The 16,477-nt window shown below is 36.6% G+C and overlaps 2 protein-coding genes across 2 annotated transcripts in view; one reads left to right on the top strand and one right to left on the bottom strand.

Annotated features, from left to right (window-relative positions):
• HAT1 (histone acetyltransferase 1) overlaps window positions 1–14,702 on the top strand; it is a 47,556-nt gene extending 32,854 nt beyond the window's left edge. The window contains 3 exon segments of the mRNA XM_082465464.1: window positions 4,792–4,943; window positions 7,808–7,924; window positions 14,260–14,702. Of these exon segments, the coding sequence (XP_082321590.1) occupies window positions 4,792–4,943; window positions 7,808–7,924; window positions 14,260–14,427 (437 nt within the window). The 3' untranslated portion in view covers window positions 14,428–14,702.
• SLC25A12 (solute carrier family 25 member 12) overlaps window positions 1–16,477 on the bottom strand; it is a 182,709-nt gene that overhangs the window by 151,268 nt on the left and 14,964 nt on the right. The gene's annotated exons all lie outside the window — the stretch shown is intronic.

Below are 16,477 nucleotides of genomic sequence, written 5' to 3' on the forward strand. Positions count from 1 at the left end.
TAAAATACTGGAAAACAGTTCTTTATATCATGTGCCATCTTCCTTTTGAGGATGTCGGTATCATAAGATATACAGGGTTTGAATACATATTGGTTGTATGACCTTACATATAGAATTGGTGATTTGTTTCTTCCAGAATTATGAAGAGAGTTGCATTTGGCAATAGAAATTGATCTTGGGCTAGAATATATCTCAGTATTATTAACCTGTCAGTTGTATATTAAGAACTAATTATATCTGTCCTTTAAATGTTCCTTGTAGTACTGGAATATGTTACATGGCTTTTTAGAATGTTATCTGTAAATTTTTTGTAATATGAAGTTTTTTTTTTAAATGATAGAAGAGCATTTATGTTGGTAGATGATGTATTTAACTTGGGAAAAAACTCAAGTTTTGATCCCACGTATCACTATAGATTTATATCCAAGCAAATTTCATCTTTTAAATGCATCACTCATCTGTGAAGGATGTCACAGATTAATGGGTGTTACCATTTTAGGTTCATTTTCAGGCTGACACCTTTAGTTAAAGTGCTGAAAGATTGAGTGGTGACTTGGCCCCTTATATTAAGCTGCAAACAAAATATTGTTAGTCTATAATGGCTTATTTAAAGCTAAGTGGAAATTTTTTTTGCACAATTTTTCAATATATGTGAAAATTTCAGATAAGAATGTGGCATGAGATTTTTTAGATTTTTCTCAACTGTAATTCTTTTACCTTTGATGTGTTTTTTCCTAAAATTCTGGGGGTATATAAGTTACTTAAGTTACTTAAGCTTTCACTCATGAAATTTTATTTTAAACTGATATTAGCAACACAGTTCTTTTTTCTAAACCAGTTCAAGAAGAGGTGGACTTGGAAAAACTGACATTGAATAAGCATGTGCCTCACTATTAGCACTTAAAAACATTTTTTTAAGAGATGCTTGCTTAAGAGTTTGTCACTTAGTAGAGATTTAATTAAAGCAGCTTTATTGAGGTATGATATACATAGCATTAAATTCATGCATTTTAAGTGTACAGTTCAGTATTCTTAGTACACTTGCCTAATTTTACAACCTGTTTTAGAATATTTCTGTCACTGTAGAAAGATTCCCTCCTGTCCATTTGCAGTCAGTCCCCATCCCCAGTCTCTTGTATTGAGGTTTGTGATCCATTTTGAGGTAATTTTTGTGCATTATGTGAGGAAAGTTTCTAAATTAATCTTCTTTACATATGGCCATCCAGTTTTCCCAGCAGTTTGTTAAAAAGACTGTCCTTTCCCCTGTTGAATTGCCTTCGTATGTTTGTTGAAAATTAGTTGCCCATAAATGTAAAGATTTATTTCTGGACTCTTTAATGATCTATGTCTATCCTTCTGCCAGTACCATACCATCTTGATTTTTTTTTTTTTTTTTAAGAAATAGAGGCTGTTTATTCAGAACGCCATCTTGATTTTTTATTTTAGCTTTATATATGAGTTTTTTTCGTGCGTGTATGTTTTGCCTTAATGATAATGTCACGTTTAACCTGTTAAATATGTAAGTTGAATTTGTGGAGCATGTTCAGCCTGGTTGCTGTAGAATAAACAGACGTTTCTTCAAATGACTGATGAGTAGAGTTAGAAATGGGTACTGGCCCTGGCCAGGTGGGTGGGAATGGAGCAGAGAGGAGAGGCCTCAGTCAGAGGGGCCTGGCCTGGGACGAGCCATGACCCTCAGGGACCCAGAGGCACTGGCTCCCAGAAGATAGTCCCTCTCTGAGTGAGCACCCAGGCGACACAGACTAGGGCTGGTTGTCGCAAACTCATCAGCAGCTGACCCTGGGACAGCCGCCCCGGAGGTGCAATCTACGGGACCAGTGGAAACTCTTCTTACCCCACCTCTCAGACACACAACGCCCCTCCCCAAAAGGTTCTAGATTCTGAAAGCAGCAAAAACATTCAAATGGTTCCAGAAGAAATAGTCTTCATCTTTTTGTCTCAAAGATAGCAGCTGTTCCCTCCCTGCAGCACAGTCCTCCTTTTCCCCCAAATGATTTTACATGCAAGATAAAGAAGAGGAAGCCCCGTGCAGTGAGGGGCTCCTAGCTGTGAGGGCCTGCTGCAGTGGTGCCAGGGTATAGGGTGGGCAAGACAGGGCAGAGGTCCTGGCAGTGGGACCCAGTTGCCTGGTATTTCTTCCCACAAGCCACGCTTACTTGTTCAGGGTGAGCGACTGCATTCATTTCCTGACAGAGTTACATTATCATTTGTTTTCCTTTCCTCTTTCTTCCTAGCAACCTCCTGCCTCTCTTGCTTTCTGCTCTTTCTGAATGATCGATCACTAGCCCGGCAAGGTGGCCTTGGCCTGCTCCGTTTCCCCCGCTAAATACATTTTCATGTAAGGCTCTTCTGCTTTTTCTTCTCAATGTCATCTTCTTCTCTCCTTGAAAGCTCCTTTGGCCTATCTAGATCTAGTTGTGTGACCTTTCTGATCGTCTGTGCCTTGTGGTTGGGGTTCTTGATGTTAATGAGTCCTCCTGCACCTTTGCTGGTGGTCAACTTCATCTTCACTGTCTTCTGAGGCTAGAGGTTTCTTCTTTCTGGAGTCACCTGCAGCCCCATCTCTACCCTCTTTCCTTGGTTCTCTTCTTCCCTGGCCGCCTGCTTTTCAGCTTGGAGCTCTTTGTCCGTCTCCTTGGGACTCAAATACTGCCTAGCCCAGCCTTTGTGGGGAATCTGTACATTCCTTTTTGTACATTATCTGTACATTCCTGATAGATCGTAATTTCATAACAAACTGATGCCATGACAGAATTTCACTTCTTTACCACCTTAAAGCCATGGTCATATAATGTTTACCTAATAATTACATGTATATGAAGTGCTGCATAGAAGCATAAGATGGTATTTAAGTACATATGGATTGAATGAATAAATAACTCAATCATAAAACATTGCCCTTAGCTCAGACTCTTTTATAAACAGCTTTATTGAGATATAGTTAACATGTCATACAATCCACTTATTTAAAGTGTACAATTTTTTAAAAAAATTTAATTAATTAATGTATTTATTTGGCTGCATTGGGTCTTCGTTGATCTGTGCGGGGTTTCTCTAGTTGTGGCGAGTGGGGGCTGCTGTTCGTTGTGGTGCACAGGCTTCTCATTGCGGTGGCTTCTCTTGTTGTGGAGCACGGGCTCTAGGCACACGGGCTTCAGTAGTGGCTCGCGGGCTCAGTAGTTGTGGCTCATGGGCTCTAGAGCGCAGGCTCAGTAATTGTGGCGCGCAGGCTCAGTAATTGTGGCGCACTGGCTTAGTTGCTCCGCGGCATGTGGGATCTCCCCGGACCAGGGCTCGAACCCGTGTCCGCTGCACTGGCAGGCGGATTCTTAACCACTGTGCCACCAGGGAAGTCCCAAAAGTTATAAATTTTGTTATAGCCCTGTTTATCTACTTTTTCTTTAGTTGCTTGTGCTTTTGGTTCATTGTCTAAGAAACGATTGCCTAACCAAAAGTCATGAAGATTTACTCCTATGTTTTCTTCTTTGTAGTTTTACCTCTTACACTTAGGTCTATGATCCGTTTTGAGTTAATTTTTGTGTATTGTGTGAGGAAAAGGCATCCAACCAACATCATTCTTTTTGCTGTGGAGATCCAGTTGTCCAAGTGCCATTTGTTAAAAGACTATTCTTTCCCTCATTGAATTGTGTAGGCACTCTTCTCAAAAATTAATGGGTCATAAATGTATGGGTTTATTTTAAACTCTCAACTCAGTTCCACTGATCTACATGTCCATCCTATGTCAGTACCACACTGTCTTGATTACTATAGCTTTGTAGTAAGTTTTGAAATCAGGAAATCTGAGTCCTCTAACTTTTGTACTTTTTCAAGGTTGTTTTGGCTATTCTGAGTTCCTTGCATCTCCATATCAGTTTTAAGATGAGCTTGTTAATTTCTGCAACAAAAAAAGCCAGCTGGGATTTTGATAGGGATTGCATTGAATAATTTGTAGAGTATTGCTATTGTAACAAAACTGTCTTGTGACCTATGTACTACCTCAAACGTTAACATTGTTTCAAGTCTTCTACTGATCAGAAAATGAGGGCTCAGAGAAGTGAGGTAATTTGCCTAAAGTCCTACATCTGTGAATGACAGAACCAGGACCCAAACACATGTTCTCTGACTGCAGTATTTTTTCTGCCTATCATGTTTTGATATTTTCCTTGTCCACTACTTAGTCTAATGTAGCTAACATAGACAAACATAAAGGAACATCTATGCTATCCAGATGCAATGAAGAAAGAATCAAAATCATATTTTCATTTTATTCTCTAAATAAAAAAGATTTGTTTTGTAAAAGGAAGAATTTTTTTAATTGGGTGAAAGAAGCCTAGCAGACTATAAAGGTTATTAAAGAAGGGAGTTATAAATTGAGCTTTGGAACCCTTAGGTATCAGAAAATACTTGCTTTTGGAGTTGATTATCCAAACTTGAATCTCTTGTTTATACAGCTACGTTAACTGAAAATAAAACTAAGGTACATATATATGATAACAAACCAGTCAAAAAGTTTACATTTGAAAAGGAGTAGCTCTAATTTCACAAATAATATATATGTATTTGCAAAAGGATTGCATCTATAATTTTATTTGACTAATAGTGCTATTGTTTGATTTATAAGGAATAATCCTTTCACATTGTAACTTTTGTATATATATATAATTCTTTTAAGAATATTTGCCTTTCTAAGCTTAGCATGTATATTGACGTTGCAAATGATGAAGAAATTATGTTAGGTAAGGGAAACGTTATTCTGCTTTATTTCTTTAGCGGAAGATCCATCCAAAAGCTATGTGAAATTAAGAGACTTTGTGCTTGTGAAGCTTTGTCAAGATTTGCCCTGTTTTTCCCGGGAAAAGTTAATGCAAGGATTCAGTGAAGATATGGCAATAGAGGCTCAACAGAAGTTCAAAATAAATAAGGTATTTTTAGTCTGTAGGAGGAAAATATTCAAATTTTGAAAAAAAAATTTTTTAAGTACTTACATAATTTAAACATTGCAAATACATTAAGAATACAGGCCCTGAAGCCAAATTGCTTGGGGTCAAATTTGGCTTCACCACTTGCTCTTAGGGCAATTTAGTTTACCGCCTTGTGCTTCAATTTTCTCATTAATAGAATGGAAAGATAATTGATTTCATGGCTATATTAAGTGTAACAAGCAGAACAAAGATGGATAGTAGGATCTTATTTTTGCTTTTTAAGAAAATGTTTATCTAAACTGGTAAAGTAGTTAATGCCCCTGGAGACTGTATTGGTGGGGAGGAGGGTTGGAATAAAACACATAACTTTCACTTTTTATACTTCTATAGATGTTTGTTTGAATTTTAAAGTAGTAAATATCTTAAGTACAGAAAAAATAATATGGGAGTTCAGAGGAATTTGTTATATTTACGTAAGCAAGAAATCAGAGTATTTCATAGAAGGGATGCATTTGATCTAAGCCTTGAAGAATGGGTAGGTTTTGGATTATAAATGTATGAGGGATGAAGAGTATTCCAGTAATAAGGACTAGCAATTAGTGGTGGTGGTGGGATGAATTGGGAGATTGGGATTGACATACATACACTTATATGTATAAAATAGATAACTAATAAGAACCTGCTGTATAAAAAAATAAATAAAACAAAATTTTTAAAAAAAAGGACTAGCACTTGATACTGTTGACCTCCCCTCCCTTGGCTTCTAAGGTACTACAGTTCCTGGTTTTCCCCTTAACCACTGTGCTCATCTTTTTTGCGATACTGTCTACTAGCTTCTACTCTTCTGTATGTTCCCTAAATATAATTCTTCCCCAAAGTTTTTTATCCAATCCTCATTTCTTCTCATTCTACTTAATTCTACCTGGGAGAGCTCATTGAAATCTTCAATCCAAATTTTCCTCCTGAGCTCCAAAACTGTATACCAAAAGTTTACTAGTCACTGACCTTCAAGAAGCAACTTAATTTGAATTGAAACTTTCCATCTTCTCCTGCATAAAAACACTTTAATGGCTTCCTGGCTTTAAGATAAAATGTGATTTTAGAAATAATTTATATTTCCAGACTGTATTAAACCTTTATTAATGAGAATTTATTTAATAGCTCAGCCTTTAAAAGACAGGATATGAGCACATTATTGGGATTAAAACTCCTTAGTATGGCACACAGATCCCATCATAATTTGGCCCCTGCCTACCTTGCTAGCCTCAGCTTCCTACCGCTTTCCCACACGCTCTGGCTTTGCTGAACTTCATGTCATTTCCCAACTATCCTACAACTTTCCTCCTTTTATGTCCCTGCATATAAGCTGTTCCCTTTGCCCTTATACCCCCCCTTCTCCTGTTCCTCCATCTTTGCTTGGCCAGATAGTACTCATTTTTTCAGGCTCAGCTCAAGTGTTTCTTCCAGAAAGTTCAGTGTTATCTTCTCAACCTCTGTATACCTGACCTCTTCCCCACTCCCAATAAATAGGTAAGTGAAATAACAGAAATAGGAGAACTATAGGCCTACTCCTTTGGCTTCAGTGTTACCCAAACTTCCTGATTCTTCTCATATTTCTTTGACTGTTTTTCTCTGTTCTTTGTCTGTTCCTTAACTGTCACTGTACTACAGGGTTCTGACCTCTCCCCTGTCTTCACTGTGTATGTTTTCCTTGGGTGATCTTAACCATTAACTAGTCTTATGGTTTAAACTCTTGCCCTGTATACTGATATTGCTTAAATCCTTACCCTTAGACTAGAATTTTCTTCAGATTTATATGTTCTGCTGCCTCCTAAATCTCTCCTACTCTGAAAACTGTCATTCCATACCCTTCTCCACAGCCAGTCTTTCCTCTTCTATATTTCTAGAATCCTTGTTCCCTTAGTATTCTTATTTGTGCTATCTCAGTTCATGCCCTCGTCTTTTTTTTTTTTTTTTTTTTGGCTGTATTGGGTCTTCATTGCTGCATGAGGGCTTTTTTCTAGTTGACGGGCTTCTCATTGCGGTGGCTTCTCTTATTGTGGAGCACGGGCTCTAGGCACATGGGCTTCAGTAGTTGTGGCTCATGGGCTCTAGAGTGCAGGCTCAGTAGTTGTGGCTCACGGGCTTAGTTGCTCCGTGGCATGTGGGATCTTTCCCTGACCAGGGCTCAAACCCGTGTCCCCTGCATTGGCAGGCGGATCCTTAACCACTGTGCCACCTCATCATTTTTTGCCTTATTTAATAACTGAGCTTCCTAATTGGTCTCCCTCCCCTTCTTTTGCTGCCATTTTTATGTAGCTGAGAAAACGCTTTATTTAAAACTCAAACCTGTTACCAACTAGATAAAACCCAGCTCTTTCGCCCAGTATGTACGGCTCAGTGCTCTCGCTCCATCCTCACTCTGCTGCTACTCCTCGCTTTGTTTTTTCAGTTTGTGCTCCAGCAGTGTCAGACTGCTTCTGCATGTGTGTGCACGCGACATGCACACACACATAGTGCCCTCCCCTCTTTCAAGTATAGCATGCTCCCATTCCTTTAAGATTCACTCAGGTTTTATTCCCCTGGGAATCCTCTTCTAACATTTCCCCCATTCCCAGGCTGTGCTACCATAATATCCTATGCATATTTCTATCATTAAATTAACCATACCTTAGTCATTTGTGTTACCCACTAGACTGCTAGCTCCTTGAGGACAAAGATTATATCTTTTATTGCTCTTTGTCTGGCACCTAGCACAATTTCTGGCCTATGACAGATATTCAATATATGCTGTGTTCTTTTGGGAAGGTGTTACTATTTTGTAATTTGAAATGTTCATATTTTTCTTTTGTTTGGTTTATTAGCAACATGCCAGACGGGTTTATGAAATTCTTCGACTACTGGTAACTGACATGAGTGATGCTGAACAATACAGAAGCTATAGACTGGATATTAAAAGAAGACTAATTAGTCCATATAAGGTAGGACTTTCAAGAGTCTTAAACATTATATTCTTGTCACTGTTTAAAATAAAGAAGAAAATCTAGCAAATGCCAGTGCATGGGAGAGTCCAAATCGTTTTGCTAAATTAACTTTTACAAAAGTGAAAATATTCTTCCAGTTAGTTATAAGAATTCTCCCTGTCATAATTTTCCAATGTAAGCTATAAATCTGTTTCCATTCACTTAAAAACTAATCCCAAGGAGAGTCTACTCATGGTTATTTTTTTCTTTCATTTGTATGCATCTTTTTAAAAACTGAATGCCCAGAATCTTCCCTAACAAAGTTATCTTGTTAGTTTTTTCTAATTGTCTTCCCATTTGTCATATATATTCTGTTTACCTTTGCTCCTTTCTTCCTAAATGTGGCCTTGGTTGCCATTTGTAACCTCTATACTTGACCATAGCTGAAATTGCAGCTTAGTGTTGTTTACCTCTTTTGTTGTTATTGTTGTTGTTGTTGTTGTTATTCTTGCTCCATTCCCCCCGCTTTTTTTCATCTCCTTTATTTTCCTCTAGCTCAAAAATCTCCCCTCCTAGATCAGGTCTGGCCTCATCATCATTTGGCCATTATTAAGGTAGATATTGTCCACGCCAGCTTGTGTGGAGGAGGATTTGCTGTGATTCTTGTAGCTGGACAGTAATCTGATTGGAGAGAATATTCATTTATTTATTCAACAACTAATTATTGAGCACCTGACATGTGATTGCTGCATTTGAATACACTATACCTAGAGGCTTATACAGCACAATAGCTGGGAACATAAATGACAAATTCGAATCTGTCTTAAGATTGAAGGAGAAAGTCAATTAATAATGAGTACTTAACATATCAAGTACACATAGTTCTGATTTTTCTTTGTTTTAATATTTATTTATTTATTTATTTATTTTATTTGGCTGTACTGGGTCTTACTTGCGGTATGTGGGATCTAGTTCCCTGACCAGGGATCGAACCCAGGCCCCCTGCATTGGGAGCACAGAGTCTTAGCCATTGGACCACCAGGGAAGTCCCTGATTTTTCTAAATTAATCCAAGTTTTATTTATCATAGATTCCGCTTTATAGAGCAGTCTTTTGAATGTTGATGGTATATAGGTTGTACTACTCGTTGAATCCCAGCTCTTTTCCTTTATCACATCTTGTTTGCAGTGCAGCCGTATTTCCTAATTTGTTATTGTAATTCTAAACATATCACATTCTGTATATAAAAATAATTATTTGCTTATGACTATACATCCTTGTATCTCGAATTCATATATATGTTTTTTTCTTCATAGTGCCATTCTATTAAGCAATTTAATGGATTGATTTTCTATCTTATGAACTACCATCTGCATATAACAGGTTGTAATAAATTATAATGGTCTCTGTTCCCAAAAATTGTCCGAAGTAACATTTTATTCTTTTATCAATCCTTATGTTTATCAATTCAGAAACATCAGAAAATTGATAGAAATGGTACTTTCCAAAGATTTTGATCTTTAATATTAATTTGTTAGCTAGAAAATTTCTTTATGATGAAATTAGGCATGTAGAACAATATAATTAGGTGTTATCATGACAACATTTAAGAGTATTAAAACTGTTTTAGTAAAGTAAAATAATTTATTGAATTATGCATCTCAGATACTTGTGATATTTTATATAGGCAGATGTAGCAAATGAGAGAGGATGAATTCTAAGTATATACAGTAGTCATGAAGTTATGCCAAACGATGGGAATTTCTGTAGTTCATAAAAGCAAGTATTGTCTACTCTTAAAGAATGATGATTTTTTATATTAAGTATCCTCACCTGTCCAGCAAGTTCACCTCATCTAAAAGACAACCAAAGACTGGTTATTAAACTCTTTAAATTCTTAACAGCCAAAATGGGTATCACCATCCTTGCACTAAAGCTCATACACAAATTATAAATTCTTCAGATACTTGCTCAAACCCTAGTTATAGTATGCACATTTTAATGAGTTTAGTTATCCAGTATTCTTTCTCATTGAGAAAACCAAGAAATCTTGAGGGTCCTCTCCCCTGCTTCGGGTTGATAGCCACAGCGTGGTTGAAAACTTACCACAAACTTAGTAAAAGCCTAGAAATAGTTGAATGCCCTATAGGCATGGGAGGAGTTATAAGATTTCTTTGTTGAATGTACGCAAGTGATTTTCTCCAATTTGTCATTCCAAGTTGATACTCATATACTTTGTTGTGCTATCACAGCATTCTCAAATGCAAAATTATATTTAAGAATAAAGTAAAATTGCTTAATATTGAGTGTGGTTTCAAATTTTTTTAGGTCTTAAAGTGTATGCCAAATGGGGAAAGTTTGGAGTTTAGAATTTACATTTTTACTTCAACATATTTTATGAAAAGAAATTCTAATTTAGATTGTCATAAGTTATTACTGAGGTATGAAATTATTTATTGATAGCAAAGTCCACCAATTCTGTGCTGCCTTTATTTGAGGGCTCAAATTTCCGTATCAGCTTAATCACACTGTTCCACTAAGAAATTTTTTGGGTAGCTATTAGAAGTAGTTGTACCTTACTTTAAAAGTTCTCTAAACACTGATAATTCATTTGTATCTGTGCCAAGAAGGGATAAAAATAACCTATATTAACTAGAATCATTTTTTAAAAGCACAAAAAGAAACTCTGTAGTACAGAAGTAATTTTCAGGTGTTCAAAAAATAAATTTGAACAATTTGGCTAAAAAAAGAAAAGTTGGTGCAGCTGCTTGGTTTTAGCATTAAAGTTTTTATATTGTTTCATGGGCATATTTTAATTCATAATTGGTTTACAAGTATAAAATTTAGAATCATTATTATAATATTTGGATTTGGATTTGGAATCAGAAAACTCCAACTTGAGGTCTAGTTCTACCTTTTACTAATTGTGTGAGTGTCCACAGCTTATTAACGTCTGGGTATTAGGCTCCTCTAAAATGGAAATGCCTCCATAGTGAGGAACTGAAGAGAAAGAAATACAATGCATTGTACATGTGTTTAAAGATAATCTTTTGAGAAGTCTTAGGACGCGTCAATGCCTCCACACCATTATTATTTTTAAATTCTTACAAAAGAACCTTATCTCTTTAGTTCACAAAAGAGACTAGTTCAGCAGATAGAAATTAAGGAACCCTTAGAGGTGGTGGCATTTTTGAGATTATATTTGTAAACCCTCTTGGAACCTGTGAAAACTAGGCAAGAAGAAAGAATTGTTTTCTGGACTTTTAACAGATTACATGTGTTAAAGCCAAATGTTAACATAAATAAATTGACACTAATACCATCTTTAATTAATTTGTCTGCATTAATTAAAATTATCAACAGCCCTAATCTATGAAGGAATTAACTTTTTGTTTTTGGAGGGTGAGAATTATTCTGAGCCTACAGGAGGTCTATTTCAATCTTAAGGAGTTCTGTCTTTCAGTATTTAATTTGTACTCCCAAGGTATGTCACTTTGCTGGATAGAGGTGTTCCCCAAATCAGTTTTTTTTTTGTTTGTTTTTGGGGTTTTTTTGGCTGTGTTGGGTCTTCGTTGCCGCGCGTGGGCTTTCTCTAGTTGCGGCGAGCGGGGGCTACTCGTCATTGTGGTGTGTGGGCTTCTCATTGCAGTGGCTTCTCTTGTTATGGAGCAGGGGCTCTAGGTGCTTGGGCTTCGGTAGTTGCAGCATGTCGGCTCAGTAGTTGTGGCACACGGGCCCTAGAGCGCAGGCTCAGTAGTTGTGGCGCACGGGTTTAGTTGCTCCGCGGCATGTGGGATCCTCCCGGACCAGGGATCGAACCTGCATCTCCTGCATTGTCAGGCGGACTCCTAACCACTGCGCCACCAGGGAAGTCCCAGTTTATTTTTTTAAGGTTTTTTTTTTAAAACACATTATTTAAAAGATTAATTTGTAATATTTCATACATATACAAAGTGTTGTGTATATATAGTTTCAGGAATATTAAAATTATTTTAATATTCCTGAACAGTAAACAAGTTATTTTAAAAATTGAACCACAGTTTACATGCTCATGAGGAGCTTCTATATAATAGTTGCACAGTTTTCCATAAAGCTAGTACATGTATTTTTTATTCCAAGGTACTTAGAACTCTTAAATTTAATTCAGAGATGTACTGCCATACCCATAAAAATTATAATAGAGATTAATTCTGACATCCATCTGAAAAAAACTGACAATGAAGAAATTGAAGGTGGCAAGGAAGGGGGAGATAAATTGGGGAAGTAAGCACTCTTAGAGATTTAAAAACAAGATAATTTAAAACAGTATGTTACTGGCACATGATTCATTCTATAGGTTATTTGGAACAGAATTGATAGTCAAGAAATATTTAAGAATTAATATGGTTCTATTGTATATAAGAATTTAATATGATTGGAGGCATATTCAAGCAGTATGGTTAATTATTTCATAAATGTTATAACTGATTAGCAGTTAAGAAAAATAGCTTTTATTCCTACGACATACCACAATAATTTTTGGATGCATGACCCTTTAGTTCCTGAGCTGTTTCCTTAACTTAGATGCTCTTATATAGGGCAGTTGTGCCTTTTGGCAGAAAAAATAACTTTTACAGCAGAAACAAAGCATTTATCATCCACATGATTGAAGAGTAAGAAATATACTGTCCTTCCAGGCCTTGGGAGCAATAAATCTGAATTTTCATCACTTCTCTAGAATATTCAAAGTGTGGTTAGAAGATCAGCAACATTGGGAATTCCCTGGCAATCCAGTGGTTAAGACTCTGCGCTTCCACTGCAGGGGGCACCGGTTCTATCCCTGGTTGGGGAACTAAGATCCCCCAAGCTGTGCTGGGGGTGGGGGGGGGTGTCGGGGGGGGGGGAGATCAGCAACATTAACATCACCTGGGAACTTGTTAGAACTGCAGAATCTCACCCCACCCCAGACCTGCTGAATCAGAATCTGCATTTTAACAAGGTTCCCAGGTGATCTTTGTGCACATTTAAGTTTGAGAAGCACTGTATATGTCTATATTCCGGAATTATTAGGGTTTGCTTTAAGGGGACATTTATTAGTTTTTAGGATGGATTTAAGATATCGTTTTTAGGGTTTTGTGTGTGTTTTTTTTTAAATGTCTTTGGAAGTCAGTTAGATACAGGGACTCAGAATACAGACTTCCAAGCAGATCATTAGGAGCTGAGTCCTGGCTTCTCAGCTTACTACCTCTGTAAGTTATTTAAGTCCTGCATCTTTTTTGTTCTTTATCAATTGAAGAAAATTATAGTGCCTATCTTATAGAGTTGTTAGGATTACATGAGTTAACATATGTGATTTCTGATTTCTATGTAGAGTTAGCACTTCGTTATATGCTTTAATAAAAGAGGATTGGTATAATCTAGAACAGTTTATCCAAAATGTATGAAGGTTTCATATATTACAGTGTTTTATATAATGCAGTGTTGCCACCCACCCAGGAATCTTGGAGTCCTTCTTCATTCTTCTTTCCCCACATCACCCAGTGTTTTCTTCCCTAAATCTGTTCTGTTCCTTCCATCTCTGCTGCTACTGACTTCGTCTAGACTTTCATCATCTCTTACTTGAAGCGCTGCAGGAGCTGCTGACCTGGCACCCCAGTCCTGTCCTCAGCATTACTAACAGTATTGTTCTGATACAGTGTCCTGTTTAAAAGTTGTTACCAGCCCCTCAGTGTGGTGCAAACTCTTCAGCATGGTGGTTTCCTTCTCAGTAAAATAGAGAGGGTTTAATAAGATAATGTATGTCTGGACAGTAGAGACTCAATAAATGCTAGTTAATATTGTTTTTTAAAATGTGACAGTTTTGGGCTCATCTTTCTGAAGCTCTTCCAACAGTTTATGTTGAAATTAACATGTGGTCCATAAATACATCTCTGGGTAAGGGAACTCAAAAATGAGCCTAGTGGCAGAAGCCAGTTTGGAATGAAAATTAATGTAATTAATGATTAAATAGTGAGATGAAACAATAGCACTTAATCTCAGTTGTCTTTCTTCAGTTAATATATTTTTTTTTATTAAAGAAGTATTTGAGTGTCTATACTGGCCAGTTCTTTATTATGCTTTGGAGAGGGGGCTGTTAGTCACATATCTATATTTACCATTAATTGACACAAATTACATGTCTTCTGGAACCTTCCTTTTAGAGAGTTTATAATTCACGGTTAACATTATGTTTAGGCTTCCTTAAGAAAAAACTGTATGGGACAAATTCAGGCATATTTCTACTACTATTATTTTTAACATTGGAGACTTATATTTCTTTATATTAGAATTTTATTAGTTTTCTTAGTCTAACCAATAATTGTGTTTGTTGCTTAGAAAAAACAGAGAGATCTTGCTAAAATGAGAAAATGTCTCAGACCAGAAGAACTGACAAACCAGATGAACCAAATAGAAATAAGCATGCAACATGAACAGCTGGAAGAAAGCTTTCAGGAACTTGTGGAAGATTATCGACGTGTTATTGAACGCCTTGCTCAAGAGTAGAGGTTATACTTCTCTGTACAGGAAGTTTGAAAATTTCTGTACATGTGTTGTGAAAAATCAGATGATGACTTTAATTTTAAAATCTTGTAACATTTTACTTACATTAAAAGTTATCTTTAGTTAAATATTTTCTTTTGGAGAGATTGTATATTTTAAAATACTGTTTAGAGTCTATGAGCATATATTACATTAAAAAAAGATATAGCTTCTGAAATACCACTGCACTTGCTTCCCTTCTTAAACAGTGTAATAAATGCTTAGTTGTGATATGTTAATGTGTACTGATATGATTCTTAAATACTTATGATAAACTTCTTCAGTCTTGTTAAAAAACGTTAGGTTTTAAGCTTTTACTATCATTCCTCCCACACTTTGCTTCTAAGATTTTACATCTGGCACCTTTAAAACACATTTCTTGGGGCTCCCCTAGTGGCGCAGTGGTTGAGAATCTGCCTGCCAATGCAGGGGACACGGGTTCGAGCCCTGGTCTAGGAAGATCCCACATGCCGCGGAGCAACTGGGCCCGTGAGCCACAACTGTTGAGCCTGCACGTCTGGAGCCTGTGCTCCGCAACAAGAGAGGCTGCGATAGTGAGAGGCCCGCGCACCGCGATGAAGAGTGGCCCCCACTTGCCGCAACTAGAGAAAGCCCTTGCACAGAAACGAAGACCCAACACAGCCAAAAATTAAATAAATAAATAAATAATTAAAAAAAAAAAAAAAAACACATTTCTTTAAGGTCTTCCTAGTAATCTTGGTCTCACTATGTGAGTTTTCTAAGTAGGAAATGTTCCTAGTATAGAGTTGTTTTAAATAAACTATTATCCACTTGTTGGGAGTAGTGCGGGTAATAGAAGGGAAACTAAATACAGCCTAAAACCTAAATGTTTGGCATCAAATATTAATTGAAGATAATTTGGAGGTTACCATAAACATTTTATAAATAATAATATAAGATAGAAATCAGTTCATAAATCCAGTTTACACACCATTGTTGAAATATATCTTGTGTAAAATGAGGTATATATCTGTTGTGATTTGATATAAGGTTACCAAGATGTTGAAGTCCAACAAGGAAAAAAACAAAGTAATGATAAATTGCTTAATATAGTCTTTATTTTATTGAAGTAGAGCTAAATAAGTTGCTTGATACAGTCATTAAAAGTAAAAGCTTAATTTTTTAATGTGTGCCAGTAAGCCACATATTGTATAACATCAAAAATGAGATGTAAGTTGAACTTTACTTTTAAAATCTGATGTGTTCAATGCTCAAGGCAAAATCCCAACTTGGACAAGCACTGTCTTATCCTTAGATCAGCTTTCCATCAGTAAAGTCTGTCAAACATAGGAGAAGGAAAGTAACTAGTACCCTCTGGACACAAAATATCTGTGGCCAGCAGCATACCAATGGCACTAAACCATCCCCTTAAAATGAGAGTGTTGCAAACGTTTCAGGCAATCTCATCTCAGAAGCTTACATATAGATTAAATTTGTTGATTTCTGAAAGTATATGCATGTATATAACTTGTACAGATAGAATGAACCAGTTCAAAGTCCTTCTGAAACTATATGAAAACAGTTTGTTTTCCATCTAAATTAGCAGATTTAAAATTTTTTTATTGAAAAGTCACAATTGATACCTAAAAATGAGCTCGGAGGAAGAAAATCAGTACAATCTAAATAAATTATCTTTCAACATCCTTTTTTATATAGAAACCAGAAAAAGCCAGTGTGATACCAATTTCTGTACATTGTTTTTAAACAGTGTTCTATGTTCCATGGTTAAAGATCTCATTTAGCATTAATCTTTCGGACTTGAAAGGCTGTACCTTCATTGTGAGTTAGAAGAGTACGTCTGTTAGATCTGCACCTTGTGCAGGCTAATTAAATACCAGCATAGATGTACAGGACTGTGTGTGAAACCTAACACAGCCACCTTCTAGGTCTTAGCAGTCACTTTTCACCCTGTGGTAGTAGCCTTCCTCCGCTTTATCACCCACATACACATTGACTGTATTTACTTGCTGCCTTTACCTTTTTCCCTTCCCCC

This window comes from Balaenoptera physalus, assembly GCF_965194825.1.
Source record: "Balaenoptera physalus genome assembly, chromosome: 6".
NCBI lineage: Eukaryota > Metazoa > Chordata > Mammalia > Artiodactyla > Balaenopteridae > Balaenoptera > Balaenoptera physalus.